The sequence below is a fragment of the Ochotona princeps genome, chromosome 15, assembly GCF_030435755.1.
Source record: "Ochotona princeps isolate mOchPri1 chromosome 15, mOchPri1.hap1, whole genome shotgun sequence".
NCBI classification, from domain to species: Eukaryota; Metazoa; Chordata; class Mammalia; order Lagomorpha; family Ochotonidae; genus Ochotona; species Ochotona princeps.
The window spans coordinates 20,307,206-20,328,017 of record NC_080846.1 but is presented as its reverse complement, the minus strand read 5'-3'; the positions used below and the strand labels follow the sequence as shown (position 1 = coordinate 20,328,017).

The window sequence follows — 20,812 nt, the reverse complement described above, 5'->3', positions numbered from 1 at the left end:
TTTATAGCCAAATGTCCATTAATGATTTAAAGGCCAGCACATGAAAAATCTCCCATCTAAGCTTGATGTAATTATTATATGGATACGGAGTACTTATATTGTCTGTCTTTATATTAAAAGAATTGAGAGTTAAAATTTGCCAAATTACTAAAAGATGGGGTACAGAAAAACAGACAGCAAAAATTTAAATTTTAGACCAATCGTAGATTAAAGATATGTATTTTAAAGCAAATAAAAAATGAATGTTCTAAAGAATAGATCCCAACAGCTGTGAAACATACTTACATGTGATTGAAAAATGACTTTAGATGGAGTGTGAAATCTAGAACCTGTTTCTACAGTGGCAGTAGGATGAAAACATTATCTTGCATTTTTTAATGATGTCAAAAGAAAATATGATTTTTAAAATGTTTCTTATATCATGATTTTTTTTAATATGCCCACTCTGATTACCAGGAATAGATCTGAAAATTTGGTTTTCCAAGAATAACACTGCAGTATTTATGCCATATTAATACTGCAGCTAAATATCATAATATATATGGCAGCCTAATGCACATGAACTAGATTATCCAAAAACTAAGTTCAGCATAGGTTTCTTGCTGTATCATTAGAGCAAAATAAATGACCAACAACCACAAATTTAACGTTTCTCATCAATTAACTCACATCCAAAAAATTAAAGAAAACATAATTCATCAAAACAACCGCAAACTTAAAAGGGATTTATTTGTGATTTCCTATATATATTTAGCTTGTAAATACAACTGTAAATGTATTAAGAGACAATTTCTGTTAAAGATTTCATTGTGTTTCACTTCAAGTACTGCACAAGTTAAAATCTGATAAAGGATTTACATTCGGTTATCTGAAACTCCCCATCTCAGACATGTTTTAATGTGGTGGATAATTCCATCATTTCATAGATACCACCAGCAGGAAAGTCTCTCTTGTATGGCTTCAAAGACTTTCATCAGTTAGTGTGCATACAGTTTTCATTTTCTATGTCATTGTCATTGTCATTGCTATCTTCATCACTTTCTAATGGGATGCCTGTGGCAGCTGAAGCACCTTTAGTTTCTCGGTCAAGAGGAAAAAAGCCAGTTCCACTGAAAGTATCTTGTCTCTGGTAGAACAGTACATATGCTGCTTTGGACTGTAGAAACAAACAAAAGATGGTCAAATGGTCATTTCCTCAGAGATGAAATAGAGTATACATTTTTAGCTGGTAACAAATTAACAGTTAAATGCAAGTTATAAAAAAGTTGATTAAATAGGATTTTTATATATAAAAGAAAAGTAGAGCTACTGGAATTAAAAATTGTCTTCCAAGTTATGTGAACCAAGAAATATATCTTATATCTCAGACTAATCTAGCCACTTAACATGAAGTAGAATTCTGTGCTTGCTTTTATTTTGTCTTTCAGGAGAAAATGAACATCTTTGTATTTGATACTAGGGAGATAGATACAGTCCATTCATTAGATTATTTTCCAGATGGCCACAACAGACATGTCTGAGCCAGGCCAAGGCCAGGAGGCTCTGTCCTCGACATTCCCAAGGTGGCAGGGAAGCAATAACTTAGTCATCTTCCCAGGTGTGTTATTGGAAAGCTGGACCAGAAATGCAGCATCCAGGACTTGAGCCAGCACTCCAGTGTGGAATGCCAATATTACAGAAGTGACTTAACCACTGTGCCACAATGTTCTACTGACTCAAGAATACTGTTATAAAAATCATCACTGTGCATCTCCAATGAGTCCTTATGTACTGGACTATTCCCTTGGGCATTAGAAAATACTTCATAAATACCTCTCCATTCTAACTCTCTCTTCCTCACAGCCAGGCTATTGGACTAGTCTATATTCATTATTCACTTTCATACACATTCCTTAATTAGGCATAATCTAACTTTTGCCCAAATTATTCCAATGAAATGGCTTTCATTTGGGTGAATAACCTCCAAGTAAATAACATACACGAGTATCTTAAAGTTCATTTGGTCAATCTCTCTATAGCATTTAAAAGTTCATTATTTTGCTTTCCTCCATCACAAAGCATCTTCTTGGCTTTTGTGACTCCACTTTTTCTTAGATCTCTGCCTATATATGTTATTAGTTAAAAAGCTAACCTCTGCCCTTAAAGAATGTATAATAAGTTCAGGAGTTAGTGCTCCTTCCATAAACAAGATTTTTAAGCAAATAGTACATTTCCTACACTGTGTATAGCACTATAATCAGTAAGTTAAAAAAGTATAGAAATATAAAATTCATAAAAAAATTTAAATCCTTACTAAGCAATTTTTAGCATTCGTCCCTAGAATATACCACAATCATCCTGCATCATTAACAAAAAGAAAATTTGCTCTGATGTGAGTCATAACAATGCCAATACTTTGATTACAGGTATGGTAAAGCATTATAGAGATTTTTTTCTTTTTTAGCGCTCTGACCTAAGAAGTAAATGTCTAAAAGAGTTGAACATAATTTCCAAAGAAAAATATTAATTACTTTTATTACAAATTCCATTCATGGTGAGAATTATATGAACATTTTCACTTTGGGGACAATTTTACACTTATTTAAACCAAAACATGTCTCTGTCAGCCACTAGAATTGATAGAAAATAGACTGTCGACGCCATGGGCCTATTTTATTAATTTATATTCAGTACTTAAAACAGGAGATCCCCTGGTTCTCAGAAGACATACTTACCACAATTTGGTCTTCAGATGCCGGGGAGACACTGCTGTCATCAAAATAGTACCATTTCCCGTCATCTTTATTTTTTGCAAAAGCAGTATCTAATGAAAAAAATGCAACCACTTCTGTGACTAAGATGATCTATGGTTTTCTGAGGAACCCTCAAAACCCTAGTTATCTATATCAGGAATATGTGCTAATATTACATGGTAATAATCTAACATCTAAAATCTGGTTTATATACATTTGAATGATTCTATTATTCGGTTTTTAAAAAATAACTTCCTACCATCTAGGTGTAGTTTTGTGTAAATTAAAGCTGTTTCCAACCAAGAGTAAAATAGAATGGATTTAGTTTTTAGCTCACAGAGTAACAACACTAGATGCAGTAAGTTACAAATACTAACATTACATAGTGTTTGTCATGTACTAGGCGCAGGGCTTAATAAGCACTTTATACATAGGAGGGCATTTCACACAATTTGTGGAGAAAGGAAGATAAGTTTTGGTGAAAACAATTCTTACATACTCATAAAGCATGCTACTTATTTTCCAGCATTTGGTATATTTCATTGCAAAAAAGTGCAGCACTGCCATTGCAATATTAAGTTCACAATGGCTTGCTCTTTGAGTGGGCTTACAAATGAAATCGTTTCCTTATAAAGTTATGTGAAAATATACTCAGACAAACCCACGTTTGCAGGTCTAGACCAAGAAGGGCACCATCTACAGAAATTTAGAAAAACAAATGTGGCAATAAATTCTAACTCAATATAACTTTGACTTGGTTTGTGCTGTAAGCTTTCAATCTGCATCAAAACTAAGGGAAAGATGTGCCAAGTATACTCTATAGTTATCACACATCAGCTGTGATGCTGAAGGGAAGGTATCAACAGGAAGGAAGGTTTCTGAAAACACTATTTAAGATACATAGGTGGGCCCGGTGGCGTGGCCTAGCGGCTAAAGTCCTTGCTTTGAAAGCCCCAGGATCCCATATGGGCGCCGGTTCTAATCCTGGCAGCTCCACTTCCCATCCAGCTCCCTGCTTGTGGCCTGGGAAAGCAGTCGAGGATGGCCCAAAGCCTTGGGACCCTGCACCCATGTGGGAGACCTGGAAGAGGTTCCTGGTTCCCGGCTTCGGATCGGCACGCACCGGCCGTTGCGGCTCACTTGGGGAGTGAATCATCGGACGGAAGATCTTCCTCTCTGTCTCTCCTCCTCTGTGTATATCTGACTTTTTTAAATAAAATAAATAAATCTTTAAAAAAAAAAGATAAATAGGTGAAATGACCGAATATTTGTACTTTATGAGGAGAAAAGTTATACACAATTTTTCCCATATATGTCGTATAGCTATAATATGCTTTTTTTCCCCCTAAAATGAACACAAACATGGCATTTTGGCATCTTCTGGTATAAGTGTTGCTTTGCAAAGCAACACTTTTTGCAGGTTCTATAGGTGAAGCCTATCATGTGTTACTCTGCTTTCAAACCCAGAACAGATGCTGCACTTGCAAAGGGAAGATTCTCAGGGAGAATGAAAAGACCTACCAATGTGACCTGGAAGAGACACTTCCAGTAAACAGAGTCTACAGATTATGAAATGGTATCAAAGAAAGCTAAGCAATACTTGGAATATTTGAAACAAACAAAAGTAAAATAAAATAATGATAAAAGCAGCAATATAAAATGAGGGACTATTATTAAATAACACCAGTAACAAATAATAAATCTATTGCAAGAAAGTGATAAAGCAGCAAAGCAATACTGTAACAGACAGAATTCTACATCTAAACACGGAAAATATAATTCAATCATGCATTCCAAGAGACTGAGTACAAATTTCCTTGCTTCAAACCAGACACCAATATAATATAAATAATGCTACTAATTGTTACATACTAAAATTAAGAAGAAATCACAACTTAATATCTCACATTATTTAGAAATTAGATATTTGATTAAACAGACCTGGGCTAATTAGGAAACTATAAAGGAAGTTTTAAAATACACAAAATTGAAAGATAATAATGGAAAATAAAAAATAAAGCATTTAATCCAAGAAGTGGAAAAAGCGCATTATAACAAATCCAAAGTGAAGAAAAAAAAATATAGGGAGGGAAAGAAATCAGTGAAACAATATGTATATATACACAATAGTGAAAAGAAAAAGTAAAGTGAAAAGCAAATAATTGAAAAGATGACTAAAACATATCTTTGGGAAGAGTGATTTAAAAGGAATGAATGAAAAACGGACAAAATTGCATTAGAATAGGTTAAATCACTATTCAGTACAAATATATTGAAAATTATAGATGAGATAGATACCTATTCTTTCTAGAATAGAAAATGTCCAAACATACATGCAAGGAAAAAGAAAATTGATAGATCCTGAAACACGGCAAAGAGAAAACTTTTTGGCTGAAAATGTCAGGTGGTTTTACAAACGAATTTTATCATATTTTAGCGAATAGCTAATATATTGTATGGTATTCTAGGAACAGGAAATGATTCCCTAAGTAAAATAACAAGCAAATAACAAGATTATTTCACCATGAAATTTTAACAATAATAAATAATAAAATGAAGTAGCTAAACTGTTATATCAAAACATAGATGTGTCAGATTTTATTTGAGGAATGCAAAGATGGTTCAACAGAAAATTCAACAGCAGAGCATACAGTTAAGCGCGATATCCGTAATGAATGTGTAAGAGATAACAGAGTAGGCGCAAACTGTGAGTAGTGAGAAGGACGCAGAGTAACAGGGAGAAGAGCATCTAGTGAGATGTGCAAGGCAGTATCAATATGTAAATGACAGATACATAGGATTTACAAGAGCACATGCGTCAAACATGTCAGGGAAGAGGAGGCACCAACAGACCAACAGTTTCCTTCCTATGCTCTGATCTGTAGTTAACTCAGTCCTTTACATCTGACTGATGGAAAAGCTGCGTAGTGAGTTCATTCATATTGAGCGACAACTATGTAGGAGATGTTATCTGATGATTTCTTTCTAGAAGTAATGGAAACCTCAAGGAAACATGGCTGAATTATGCAGAGATCAAAATTTAGTATAAAAGGCAAACTGTCAACTTACAATGACCTCCTCCCATTCCTCCATAGTGGTTGGAGACTGCAATCAAATTATAGCGGCAAGGACCTGCATTTGGATTAATCAGGAATTCTGACATATCCAGATCACTGTTTAAAAAAGAAATGTAGTTAATTACATGCTTTCCCTAAAAGGTTATGAATGCTATCTCTTGCCAGTATTCTTGACCCAGTTAAATGTACACTTTATTACAGAAATGACAGAGAATCAAAAACCTCTTATATAAAAAATCATATATATATATAGAGAGACATACTACTGAGTGATATTATTTAATGTTTTCATGCTAATACATTTAATTCTCAGTATACTAGTCATCAGAATTACCATTTGGGTCTAATGGATACTTTTAACCAATTTTAAAAAATGATTTATGTAAGAAAAATAGTGAAAAACAAATTTCTTAGAAAGTCTAAAAAATACTTTAACCCCAATTTTTAATCCTAATTTTCCTGATATTGATGACATATGCTTGAAATAGGCAATATTCTTTGAATGTAAGTGTTCAAATCTGTATGTATGAACCTGGAACAAGACTAAATATAAAAGGCAATAATGATTCTAAATTTCAAACGAATCCCTAACAGGTTTCTGTTTTACTTTTTATTCTTTCTCCTAACTGCATCGTCAAAAATGCTACAATCTTAAAACCTCTCATGGCTCACAATAAATTTGTTAAAGGAGAAAATGACCCTTCTTTTGCTCAAATAATTGTAAATCAGTTTCAGCTTATAATTAGTTTAATTAGTCACCTAACAAGTGTTTGAATTCTTTGCTTCCAGTAACTCTAAATACACCTGCCTTCAGCATTTGTTCACTCACTACCCACACCAAGGAAATTCCAGTGTACAAATACAAAATCTGGAAGAATACTGCTGGATTTTTTTTTTTTTTTTTTGGTTGTTTTTAAATGGGATTGTACGAGTTTCTTATTGCCAAAATACAGTGAAAAATGAGGTATTTCCAATCGAATGAGTAAGTGAATGGGAAGACAAGCTTCCTTTTTGTCTTTCTGAATTTGTAATGTATTTGGGACAAGTTTTTAAAGAAGGATTAAAAAGCTGTTGTCTCCAGACTTATGTCATACAATGCCAAAAGAAAACTGAAGGATATTGATATACAAGACTGATTTCACAATGGTGTCTCCTTGGTAAACAAGTTAATTATTCTGTTGTACTATTTTGTTATCTCTTTTAAATACTATCTTTAGGAATAGCTGATAATTATAAAACAATTCCAAGGAAAAATAAAATAATTAATTCTCACTAAATATTGTAGATTTATGACTGGTGAGTCTACAAGGTCCTGTAACACAGAGTGTTAAAAGTACAACTGCAGATTGTTAATGGAAGTGCAAATTGTTTTTCACTCTTTGGAAAGTGTCTAAGAGACACCAGTCCTTACTAATGTGGGAACTGCCAAAAACTCAAACGGAATACAACGGTGGCTGATGCTTACCAAAGGATAACAATAAAAATTACTGTATAATTTTGAAAACACAGTTGCCCATTATTTATGAAGTAGAATAAAAACTTACTTGATAGGAAAATCAACTAATGTATCCAATTTATCTCTCATGTATCGACTGTAAGAGAATCGCTTGAGATGTACTACAAGTACTGGAGGCAGGGACCATAAATCTAACTTCTTTGTCGCTTGCTGATGTTCTTTACAATTTGGGCAATACCTATAAACGAAAAGAAATATTTAAGGTTTTATAGAGTTACAGTAAACAATGTTTCTTAATGAAAACAGAAGATGAAAAAAATGTTTGTATATAAATATTTTTGGTGAGCAGTTAACATATGTCAAGTAGGTATTAGACTAAAAGTAATTGAATATTCTTATCATCAATATACTTTCCAAATAGGCTTAAATATGAGGGCTAGACCACTTACATTTTAGTATGCTAAAAGAAATGCATGCATCACAAATCTGTGCTGAAACATGTACACACACGTACACACACACACACACACTCTCCTAATGTATATACTAGAACATTTTAATAAAATTGACGGGTTAAACAAAATAATATAAAAAAATGCAAGGGTATTTAAAAAAGTCATGGAAAATGGAATTAAAGGTTTAATTTGGTGCCTTTCTCCTCAATCTTGAAATCCAGGCATATTATTTTCATACTATATTTTCTATGAACTTTTTGAAATATGAGGGCACAGGATAATTTTCCTAAAAACTTTTTCAAAATGGTTACAAATCTAAAAATTCTTGCAAACAACCAAAACTAATTATTAATAGTAAAATGGCTGTTATGGAAGACATAATAATGAGCTTTTTTTTTTAAGATTTATTCATTTTATTAAAGCCAGATATACACAGAGGAGGAGAGACAGAGAGAAAGATCTTCTGTCCGATGATTCACTCCCCAAGTGAGCTGCAACGGCCGGTGCTGTGCCGATCCAAAGCCAGGAGCCAGGAGCTCTTCCAGGTCTCCCACATGGGTGCAGTGTCCCAATGCATTGGGCTGTCCTCAACTGCTTTCCCAGGCCACAAGCAGGGAGCTGGATGGGAAGTGGAGCTGCCGGGACTAGAACCGGCACCCATATGGGATCCCGGGGCTTTCAAGGCGAGGACTTTAGCCGCTAGGCCACGCCGCCGGGCCCAATAATGAGCTTTTACAGTTTAACAATGTTGCTACGTCCAAAGGTGTTCCTGATAGGAACAGATACCACACTTGATCTTAGCCGAAAGACTGAGAAGCTTAAAGGCATTGCTATCCTTCTTTATTTATTCTAAATTATTATAAAGAAAGAAAAGCTTCTAATTTAAAATATAAAAGAAATAGAAATAGAAAAAATATTTAACTTTGTCTCTTACCAGGGATCTTCAGCACCTAGTTTTTCTTTTGTTGTAAAAAGCTCAATACAATCTTTTAATTTCACAAAGGGTTTTTTAGGAGGTTTATATTCCACACTTTCATGTTTTTCGAAATCCTAAAGAGAAGTATTTCTTGAGTTAAGAGAACAAATGAAACAAAACTCATTTTAGTGATACCATCTTACTAAAATTATAATGAAAACTCCTAAACTTTCTCAAAACAACTGTAACTCTTACTTCAACAATGATTTAGAATAGATACATAATTCCTGTGTATAAACAACTGAGTGACTAAGTCAACAGAAGGCACGGGAGGAAGGCATGCTCCAAACCAACTCTGCATTTCTTTTTAAAAAGGTCTTTTTGCAAAATCTTTATTTCATAATTTTTTACTAGTAAAATAAACACATTTGGTAGAACAAATGAATGTTACAAAACAATACACTTCGTTATAGTAATCAAAATAAAATAGATGAGAAGAACTGAGTGGGTGAAGGCTTACCTCAGCAGCATTTTCATCAAAATATCTTTTTTTCAATTCAGGATCCCAATCCAAAGCAAGAAAAGATCTTTCTAAGGTGAAAAAATATTTTTTCTTTAAACTTAATATGCATCAGTGTTAAAATTAGCATATTTTAATGTTGGGACATATGTCATAGTAAATAACAGCGGTCTTTCCTACTAGTACTGGATAATTAAGACAAATATAGGTTTGCAAGCCACTGACATACTTCAATTTAAAAAAGCGTAAACAAAACATAAGCTAATAAAGTTAATAAAACATTAGGCATGAGTTCAATTTCCACTTAATTAACACGGACAGGTATTTTACTTAGATACAAAGGCCTTTCATTTAACATTTTAGATAATGGCATTTTGAAATGACTGGGTTGAATTGTAGTTTTTCACTAAAAAAAAAAAAGAGAACAATCTCCGTTTTCACAAATACTTACCATCTAGCCTAAGCTGTCTATCATCGAATCGTATATGCCTGGTATCATCCTTGATGTAGTTGATATCAGTGTTGCCTAAGTTGTTGAACTGGAATGTAAACAATCGCCTTTTGTGTCCCGTGAGCTGCCCTTTGCAGGTATCCTCGGTGCATAATCCATTTTCAGAATCATTATCTCCTCCAACTGAATCTTCCGACTGGCTGTTTTCATTCTCGGAGGGAAGTTCTTGATCCTGACTGGACTCATCATCTGGCTCATCTGTCTCCATTTCACCTAGTTTCAGACATTAGAAATTTTAAACTAAGCCTAATGCATAAACTGTTTACACTACTTTTCTTAGTGTACAAATGCTTTTAAGTTCATTAATCTTCAACTTCTAAGTTTTTCTCTAAGGTAATAAGCTAAGTGAACATTTTTTTTATAATTTAACAGGAAAGTCTTACTTGGTGAGCCTTCCTCGTGTATGCCATTGGGGCCATTGCCATTTATATTTTGGTCCTTACAGCAGTGTAGGGATCCTTCAGTTTCTTCAGTTTCGGTAGATATTTTGACATATCGGCTTAAATAAAATTAGAAACCAAACAAGATCAGTTCTGTAAAGGTAAAGCAATAAACACAAAGTTTCCTATTCCATCAACGAAAAAAAACTTTAATGCAGTTGCATTCAAGAATCTGAGAACAAATTCAAACTCACATTACAAATATAACTGAGCAATAAAATGTTTTGCTGTCATTACAAATAAGTCTGTGGCAAGTAATTTTTCAACTTGAAAATGTACACAAAAAGTCTTTATTTAGTCTACAACATATTAGTACTAACAATATTATATTTATATATTATGACCTTTATACATAGGACATGGAACTACAATAATTAAATACCAGAAATGATAAATATATTAGCTATTAACAGTAAAAGAAAGGGATAAAATGATCTTCTTGCTTACCTTATAATTCAAATCAAGGCTTATAATTATACAAAAATTAGGGTGCCTTATGGTATTGTCAATCAATATGTGTTCTTAAATAAGTTTATTAAAAAAAATGAAGCACATGCGTTAAAGTTTATGCTTTCTTCTAAATGTAGACTTCTGGTGTGAAACACCTAAAAAACTTCATGTTTCCTGGGTTTGAAATTACTTAAGTGCTGTATTTTATTAACTAGCACAGTGGATTTAAAACTGCTACCTCTTTAAAAAAATTAAAATAATGCAAACATGTCTAATTATATTCTGATCACACCCTATTTATGACTTAGACTTACTTGACACTTACCACATTCTCAAAAGCAAGAGATTATAGAGTTTGTCTTCAGTATTGCTTCGTGGTACGGCCATGAGGAAAGGCTGGCCAAAGAGTGAAGAACCGGTATGGTGGGTATAACTTGAGTGTCTAAATTTTTCTCTTAGGCAAACAGGAATAATCACATGTTCTGTATCTTCTGTTCTATTGATATTAATTTCAAACCTAAAAGAACAAAATTGGCCATAAACTTTCAAGTTTTGTTACCTCTTTTGGTTTTGTTCTTAAGTAATAATTTGTACAACAAATTTTATACTCACACATAAATATCATCCCGTTCCATAATACTACTAAGGTTTTCATCCATAGCAAATATTCTGTGAAATCTATGATTGTATATATCAGTAACTATCATCTAGAAGGAAACAAATTTCTATTAAGCTGGTTTTATAATACTGGAAACTAAATACCACTTTACATAATTTAACCCCAGGAATAACTTACCTTATCTGCAGATACTCCTGACAAAGCAGATAATGCTGTACAAAGATCTAGTATGTTTCCTATTTTGGGGACAATCACTTTGTACTGAAAAACAGAAAATTACAATAACGTTATTACTTTGGAAAAAATATTCATTAGGTTATTCATGGGTGCTTCCTCACATTTAGGTGGCTCACAGTGTCTGCCTTCAATCTGGTCACCGTGCTGTATGACAACATAAGATGATGTATTCTTCCCTTTTTCTAGGCTCCTCCACTCAAAGACCTACATTTGTATTCAACCACAGTCAATTTCCTGAATTTTATCATTATCTGGAACTGCTACTACTCTTGGAAACACATCCTTATTTACTGGCTTATAGTGAGATATACAGTCCTTTAAAATATTAATTTAACAGTCAAAGAGAAAGGGAGAGAGGGAGGCCGGGAGGGAGAAAGAGAGACAGAGAGAAACAGACACACACAGAGATCCTTCATCCACTGGTCCACTTCCCAAATGGATACAACATCTGGGACTGGGCCAGGGTCACAAATGTGGGCCATCCTCGAAGCTGGATCACAGCAGGACAGTCAAGACATGAAGCAGCACTGCAAGACGCTGGTGTTACCCGTGGCGATTTAACATGCCATGCCATGATGCTCACCTTTTCTTTTTAACTCAATTTTTCTAAGTTTGGCTGCTGCCCTTCATAACTTTCCATTCAGAACCCATATGCTCCATCACATCAAATAATCCATTGCAAACCCTTAAATTTTGGTTACTCAGTTCTACTCTAGATGAGCTCTCTTTGCGCTATTCAGACATGCTAAGAGACAATGTTTTAAGTTTCAAGAGTATTCAATCTTCACTGATTTTTAACATTACTCAAACAATTCTGTATCTCACTTACTTCCTTATCCTTTCATATTTCCCAATAACTATTTTAAGTCATCACCACTCTGTAAATTTCCTATTTCAGTATTTCTCCCTTTACCGTCATTAGAATTTATACAGTACCAAAAAAAAAAAAAAAAAAAAAGATGCTATTAGGAGGCTAGCATCCCCCAGCAAATTTAAAGAAAATCCATACAGATTCCTTTTTTTCCCTGTGACTTGCAGCACATAAAGACACATCTCTCTCTTCCCATTCAAGGTTTACTTTAATATCTATGTTCTGATTTTCACACTTTTCTGTCTTTCCTGGGACCTACATCAAGTACTTATCATATATCCATTGTACCATCACACATAATGTCCTCTTCTCTGCTTTGTTAATACTATCTTTACTATTCTAACTTCCTTAGCATCTGCTCACTTCTGTTTACTTCTTGGCATTTTCTTCAGCTATTTATCAGGATGCCAACGCTATTACCCAACTTAAATTTTATCAGTCCTTATTTTATTGACTTCGCTGAACATGGTAAGTTTTTCCCCCTATGGCACTACCACTTCTAAATTCTTTTCTACTGCTGCGATTATACTTTATTCTTGAAACTCTTCTGTAGCCAGAACTTTATTCTTAGTGCTCTGCTCAATTCCAAACAGACTAGGTGACAACGTATGCTAATTTTCTGTGGCTATTCCTGGATTAATCTGTTCCAGCATAATTATTAATAACTCCTTTCATTTCCAAGAGTTTTGGTACAGTGGTAGAGCCCCATCCATTCTCTAAGTACCATTTTGATATTAACATTCATTGCACCATAGAAAATTAGCAACTTAAAAATTAACCTTAATAGGGGTCAGCACAATGGCGCAGCAAGCTACCCCTCCTCCTGCAGTGCTGGCATCCACGTAGGCACCAGTTTGTAGCCTAGCTGCTCCACATCTGCTCCAGCTCCCTGCTCATGGCTTGGGAAAGCAGTGCAGGATGGCTGAAGCTCTTGGCCCCCGGTATCCTGGTAGGAGACTCAGAAGAGGCTCCTGACTTAATTTCCATTGTTGAAGCTACTGGGGGAGAGAACAGATCGAAAACCTCTCTTTTCTTCTTTCTCCGTTAAATCTACCTTTCAAATAAAAATTAAAATAAATCTTAAAAAAAAATAGCCTGCTGCAACTTAGTGAATTTTGAGCCCTCCTTGTAGTTGCACTGATAGAATCAGACCTTATGATTTTGTAAGCCTTAGTTGGCCTGTGCACTGCACAGCCCCTTCCTTGATCTTAAGGATCTAACTTCAGAAGTGCGAATACAAATTCTTCTGGATAAAAGTAAAAGAAGATTTTTAGCAGCCATACTAACAAAAAGGGGAAAACTACCCAATCAAAACCTGATCTGAATATATCCGATTTGGTATGTTCATGAAAGTAACATAAAGCAGCAGCAAAATAATTGGTTGAAATTTGAATACATGACTAATGTTTATTAGATTTAATTACATTGAATTAAAGTTTTTAAATAATATATATATTTATATATATATATTTCTTCTGACCTTACTGTTAATAAACCCAAATACTTTCCTAAACCAATTGTAAGACAGCAATTTTGTGGAAAGCAACTCTCGCACATTTCATGACTATTATGCATTAAGTAAATTGATTTTTGGAATATTCAAGATTCATAGAAAACAAACTTCTAAGCAGGAATTATCCCTGCCTTATTTAATGAACACAGTATTTTTCTTTTACTTTATTGTCTCCCCTGCCTCCCGATTCAAAGGGCAGAGTTACAGAGACAGAAGGAGAGACAACACAGATCTTCTATTTGCTGGGTCCCTCCACAAATGGCCACGAGCCTGGAGCTTCCTCCAGGTCTCCTGTGCACGTGTAGAGGGGCTCAAACATTCGGGTCATCCTCCAGTGCTCTCCTAGACCAACAGCAGGGAGCTAGACAGGAAGTGAAACAGCCGTGTCTAGAATTAGCACCATTTGGGATGCTGGCCTCACAGGCAATGGGCCCTGAACACAGCCTTTATATTCAGCAGGTATCCAAAAATACTTGAGTGAATCAAATTTTTGACTACATTAATACATGCAATTTAAAAGGCTGCAAAAGACTTTAAGGTCTCAATCTTAAAAACAAAACAAAACAAAACAAAAACAACAAACCTCACAAAAACCAATGGGTCTGGGGAGAAAAAAATATAAGTAAGTCAAAGCCCTTAATAACCAATTATTTTACGTCTGCCTAAATTTCTACTTGACTCTAAGCTCTTAAAAGGCATAAAAATGATAGGTGTTTAAATATGCGATTAAAACATTATGAATTTAAATGTATAGTATTAGCTTTGCTTCCAACAGTCATCATGAAAAAGGTTAACATATAAAGAAGTCTGTTAACCCTCCCTGAGTCTAAAGAATTATACCGATTTCCGAAGTATTTGGTTTATGAAATCTTACACTAATACAATCATTGAATTGTACTTAAGGATATAATATTTTTATAAGAATTTAATTATCAATTTTGTCATAAAAATAAAAAAATGAAAAAAAATAATCATTACTTACCTGCATAGGTTTGGTAAGTGGATCCATTCTAACTAAATAGACTTCTAAAGTACGTTCTTTTTTCATGGGCAGTGGAAGTGTTAAATAACAAAAAGGATCAAATGTTACAGAAATCTTAGCACACTCAGGACAAACTAAGGTTGATTTGAAAAGGCCATGAAATATGTCTACTATGATTGAATCATTTCTTTTTAAATGGTTTTCCCAGGCTTCTTCGGCAACCACCTATACAGAAAGCAGACATAAATTACAAAGTGGTACCGCAAAATTAAAATAATAAGTGACAAAAATATTGTAAAATTTACCTTATCTGGTCTTCCGTCAGCATCTTTTAATTGTATATAAGGTTTTTTCCTAATTCTATTCAAATCTTCATGTAGTCCATCTAATAGGAAAGCTAACAGTTCCTGACAGTCCTGCTGTTGATATCCAGAGAACTGAGGTGCAAAACGTCCTACCTGTGTCTGTAAGGAAACAAAGCTACAATTAGGGACGCACAGATCAATCTTTAAAAAAACTACACAACTGCTCCTCGTTATTCATGCATTCTACGTAGCGAATTTCCTGATTTATTAGCTTACCCCCAAATCAACTTGTGACAGCTTATGGTCATTTTTGAATATGCTTAAGAGGGGTCAAAAGATCTAATTCTCCACCTTGTAGTTTCAGGTTTATAACACAAACAAATGTTCTTTCATAGCTTATTCAGTACTATACTACTCACATTTTTATGTATTTTGTCGCTGCTGTTGGTGACTTTGGTATTTGACATGGTTTCCAAAAAGCATACTGACATGTTAACTAGAATTCATAAACTCAAATGTGCCTTATGGAGAAGATATGTTACATAAGCTTTGTTAAGGTATGATTTATAGTGCTAATGACTATGAATTCACTGTTAAGGGACAAACAATGTATACAAAGAATACAACAAAATTTTAAAATTAAATGTCTTTAAATAGGAACACAAGACAAATTATGTACTGAATGATTGACAAAAACATTTTCAGTAGGATTTGGGGGCAATCAAACCCACTACTTTCCCTGGGAGCACTAACTGTACATACAAATATGAATCCAGAAAATTTGCTTTTTGCATTCCTAGTAAATACTGAGTGACAAAACAGATCAACACATCAAATTCTCAAAAAAAAGCATTAATGTTTAGTCTTAGATTTGTCATTAATTTTTGTTACACTATTTTTCAAAGTATCTTCTTTGTGTTTATACTTTTTACCTCTACATGTTCCTATTGACTCCACCTGTAAACGTCTGATAAGCATTTACAGTTCTTACCCTTGTCATATTATCACAAATATAATGCTGTATCTAAACACATCACAGAAGTGTTCAACAAAATGAAAATATAAAAGGTGACTTGCAGAAAGAGCAAGCAGAAATTATGGCAAACTTGTGTACCAAAGACTTAATACCAAAAACGTGTGTACCAGATACTCATCGATATCTCTCAGTGGTGAATTTTCCACTATACCAGTGTTTCTCATTCTTTCTTTCACCATAGTCTCCCATGACTCATGTCTTGACTCTGTATTTTTGTTCTTAAACTAGCTACCTAACCTATTCACAGGTCCTGAAATGTAATACCACTGTATTCTTTTGGAAGCTAATAACTACTATCCTTCTAGCCCCTCTCTCATCAAACAATTTTCATTTCCAGGGAGATGATGTAACTTGCTGGGAGTACAGTTTCAACACTAACCTTAAAGGCTCTTGGGGTGACGTAGCTAAACTTTCCAGACCACATTTGCTTGATCAGTTCAGCATAAGATTTGGCTATTTCACCTCTCATTCCTAGGGGATTGTCAAAATTCAGTTCTTCTTGATACTTATCATTGAGGAAATATTCCGTAAGTGGAGGGGTGTTGCTCAAACACTGCAAAAAACAAAATATATTTTAAGTAAAAGTAATTATCCATTTAATTTTCCTTAAAGCATGTTAAGATGAAAAAGAAAATAAACTGATTTGCAATGTGCTGTAATGTACAGAGAAAAATTTAAGTGGTTTCTTTGAAAAGTTAACTGGTCAAATATGCAACTGCTGCACAAAACTATTCATTTCCCAAATGTCAAGTAATTATAGTAAATGAAAATGTGAATAGGTGTTGCTGTAAAATCTGCAGTAACCTTAATCAGAGCACACTACCTGCAAAATGGGGAAAGAAGTTAAGAGTTTTCATTCACTCTTTTACTTCAGTGGAACAAACAAAGGATTGTTTACTCACTCTAAGGACCAGAAAATTAGCCTAAATAGATAAAAGCTAAGATACAGTTCAAGTAAGAAATTTAGAGAGATACAACTGGCCTTGTGCATTTGCAGGCTCTGCAAGTGCAGCTCCAAACAAATATGGATAGAAAATATTTGGGAAAACAATTGCATTGTACTGGCCATGCGTATATATATTTTTGCCATTATTTAGCTCTAAACAAGCATGACAACCTTTTATATGGCACTTATACTGCAGTAAGTACTAAAAGTAATCTAGAGATATTTTAAAATAAGCAGGAAGGATGTACACAGGTTATTTTGTAAATACTATGCCATTTACATGAGATAGAATGCCCACAGACACAGGTATCTAAAGGGGTCCCAGAACCAATCTCCAAAGAAAACCACTGCTTCCACAGTCAATTACTTGTTATAAAAGAGCAGTCTTTGTATCTTCAGTTCTGTCAGTCATATTTAGAAGAGATAATACAGACAAGCTGGGCCTGGAAACAAACCAGGGTGTATTCTCACTTTTCACAGTTCTTGAACATCTTAATACATTTTCCTTTATCACAAAATGAAAACTCTGAGTAATTCTGTAGCCTTTCCTGCTTCGATTTAAATAATTTAGTGCTTGGACTGGCTGGTAGAAGTATAACTTTCCCATAACATTTAATATCAAGATGGGGAAATCTTAAGTTGATGGTATACATATAAATTACAGCTTTGGTAACTAGATGGCTAATATGCCATGACGGTACAGATACTCTATCATACAAATAATTTTTTTTTTCCTGCAACAAGATATTTGCTTTGGAATCAAGTGGCAGAGAAGCTAGCACTTGCTTATTAAATAGTAAAACTACAAACTTATGTGATTTTAGACTTACAGTAATGGAAATCAGTATGCTTGGTAGATATTACAAATTTAACTTGTATATTCATACATAACTTAGATGCTGTACGATGTGTTAGTTAACTGAAATTTCAAAATGAGCATATTGAATTTTTACTTAATTTTTTGGAAGGAATTTTGAGGCTCAGTGCTGTGGTTTCAACTACAAATGAAAATGAACTTCATTCAAGCATCATAGTATCTAACTAGGAATATTCTCTTTAATAAAACGCATCTAAGCTGACAGTATGGCCTCTATCGCAAAAGGGAACACTATGGATAATTATTATTATCATGGAATTTGTTGCTTCTGTACTTTCCTCCTAACACCTCTTATGTCTCAAAATCACTTATACTCTAATACTCTTTGAGTTTTTGTATTCTTTGTCCTTTTAATTATGGATTCAGTAGTAAAGAGGAGGGAAAAGCAATCTAGAATATAGATTGGCTACAGAGTACAAATTCCATAATTTACAATCTGATTTAGTAAACAGGATAACAGGATAACAGGTGAAATGGGTATCATCAATTAGTTTTCAAATCATTATATTTGGTCAGCTCAAGGTTTCTTAAGATAAAATTGTCCTACTGTCAACCTTTTCATACAAAAACTGATTCCTGAACTTGGTTTTAATTATTCATAAGTTTATTTTCAAACAGCTTTCACATATACTGAAAACTTTTTAGGGACTGTAGTGGTGGCACAGCAAGCTAATCCTCAAGTGCCAGCATCCCACATGGGTGACAATCTGTATCCCAGCTGCTCCACTTCTGATTCAGCTCTTTGTTTTTGGCCTGGGAAAGCAGTGAAGGATGGACCACTCCCTTGGTACTCTGCACCCATGTGGGAGACCCCGAGGAAGCTCTTGGCTCTCAGCTTTGGATCAGCTCAATTCTGAACCAGTAAGTGGAAGAACTTCTTCTTCTCCTTCTCTCTCTGTAAAATTTGCCTTTCAAGGTGAAAATTAATAGTTTTAAAAAACAAAAAATCATTTTTGAACTTTCCCAAAGTATCCAGAATGAATTTTAATAATGGAAAACTCAATCAATCAATATCTTGGTTATAACAGCTCTTTGCTTTCAGATTAGAATTCCTGATAAATCATGAGAAGCTCACCTAGGTAGCCTTATCTTTTGCTAATCTTTTGTGTGCTCTATGTCCGGCCTTAATTGACTACTCAAAGGTCCTTGAAATCTGCACATTCTCTCTGATTTTGCAACATTACTGTGGATATTTGAAAATGTACCATTTTTGCCTTACCAATTTCCATCAACCCATTAGGATTCAGGTATGAAAGCTTCCCTAGCTGCCTCTATAGTATTTCCTCTGTATGTTTCTATAATGCTTAGTGTTCACTTTCATGATGCACTTAATTTATGATGTACTACCACTTTGACTTTCAGTTTGTCTTGCCAAATACAGAAATCTCTGAGAATCATGATAGCCTTTATATATTTACATTTTTAGCACTGCAACTTAGCACACGTACAATTACTATATGATTAATAAAAATGGCTATTTGCTTATATTTACTTATGTTTATCTAGTTTTTACTTTTTTCATTCAAAGTCTGGTATACCGTACTCAATTAAATTTTTGTTGATTGGAATGCTACAATGTGGTAAAATACCTACTTGCTTATGAATAGATCATCTCAAAAGTATCTTCAAGCACATCTACTTGGATATTAAACCAAGGAAGAGCAGAACATACTAAAAACTTCCCCATTTGTTTGTCTGTTTTTCGTTCAACTCCACTACCTGATTTGTAATAAGTTTCTGCTTTGATTTTTTAAAATTCCTGCAGAAGACGCCAGCACCTATTTTAACAAGGTTAATGCTGGTTTGCAATTAATTACAACTCAGAAGTAACAAGCTACACACACCAAAACATGGACAGTTTTGATAACTGCTTACACTACACATGAACCTATCATAACCCATATTTAAATCTAACCAATTTAGTTTCAACTTGGGCTAAAACAGCATTCTATTTTATGTTGAACATGTTTCAAGAAGCTCAAAAATTACATTTCTCCAGTAAATTCTACAACACATATATGAATAGATAATTTGAATAGTAACTATTAATACTACTATACAAATTATGATAGTTTAACAACTAAGAGACCCTGCGAGGGGGTCCAGCAGCTAAAGTCCTTGCCTTGAATGCATGCGCCAGTATCCCATATGGGTGCCAGTTCTAATTCTGGCAGCCCCGCTTCCCATCCAGCTTTCTGCTTGTGGCCTGGGAAAGCAGCTGAGGATGGCTCCAAGCCTTGGGATCCTGCACCCATGTAGGAGACCTGGAGGAAGATCCTGGCTCCTGACTCCAGACTGGCTCAGTTCCAGCTGTTGTGGCTGCTTGGGGAGTGAATCATCGGACGGAAGATCATCCTCTCTGTCTCTCCTCCTTCTCCTATCTGTATATCTGCCTTCCCAATAAAAATAACTAAATCTTAAAACAAAACAAAAACCTAAGTTGAGGTGGGCATTTAGCCTAGTGCCTGAGAAGACCATATTCCCTATCGGAATACCCAGGTTTGACACCCAGCTCCGGCTTCCGGATAGTGTGAACCCTAGTTGACAGTGATGATGACCTGAGTAACTCAAGGAATCGCATTCCTGGACTGAATTCTCAATTTCCTGGCTTCAACTTGGCCCAGCTGCAGCCACTGTGTGTATCTGACAGGTAAATCAACGGATGGGAGTTCTCATTTTGTCTCTCAAACAAACAAACACCACTAAGGTCATTCAGATTTTTCTTCATTTTGAAAGAAGAAGAAAGCATGTTCTTAAAGACCAAATAAATATGAAAAGTTTTCATGATTTTAGGTCAAAATTTAAAAGCATTAATTGCAGTAAAAATATTCACACAAAATATAGTAGCACGAAACTGCTTCTATGTCCC

At 34.5% G+C, this 20,812-nt stretch overlaps 1 protein-coding gene across 4 annotated transcripts in view; it reads right to left on the bottom strand.

Annotated features, from left to right (window-relative positions):
• Nucleotides 1-710: 710 nt before the first annotated feature.
• Nucleotides 711-20,812, bottom strand: part of USP15 (ubiquitin specific peptidase 15) — a 106,056-nt gene continuing 85,954 nt past the window's right edge. For all 4 annotated transcript variants that reach the window (XM_058673517.1, XM_058673518.1, XM_058673519.1 and 1 more), the window contains 14 exons: nucleotides 16,500-16,673; nucleotides 15,085-15,243; nucleotides 14,780-15,004; nucleotides 11,354-11,437; nucleotides 11,170-11,264; nucleotides 10,883-11,074; nucleotides 10,051-10,166; nucleotides 9,608-9,880; nucleotides 9,157-9,227; nucleotides 8,655-8,770; nucleotides 7,354-7,503; nucleotides 5,802-5,905; nucleotides 2,715-2,803; nucleotides 711-1,156 (listed from right to left, as the gene is read on the bottom strand). In XM_058673517.1, coding sequence (XP_058529500.1) covers nucleotides 974-1,156; nucleotides 2,715-2,803; nucleotides 5,802-5,905; nucleotides 7,354-7,503; nucleotides 8,655-8,770; nucleotides 9,157-9,227; nucleotides 9,608-9,880; nucleotides 10,051-10,166; nucleotides 10,883-11,074; nucleotides 11,170-11,264; nucleotides 11,354-11,437; nucleotides 14,780-15,004; nucleotides 15,085-15,243; nucleotides 16,500-16,673 — 2,031 coding nt within the window. In that variant the 3' untranslated portion in view covers nucleotides 711-973. The remainder of the gene's footprint in view (nucleotides 1,157-2,714; nucleotides 2,804-5,801; nucleotides 5,906-7,353; nucleotides 7,504-8,654; nucleotides 8,771-9,156; nucleotides 9,228-9,607; nucleotides 9,881-10,050; nucleotides 10,167-10,882; nucleotides 11,075-11,169; nucleotides 11,265-11,353; nucleotides 11,438-14,779; nucleotides 15,005-15,084; nucleotides 15,244-16,499; nucleotides 16,674-20,812) is intronic.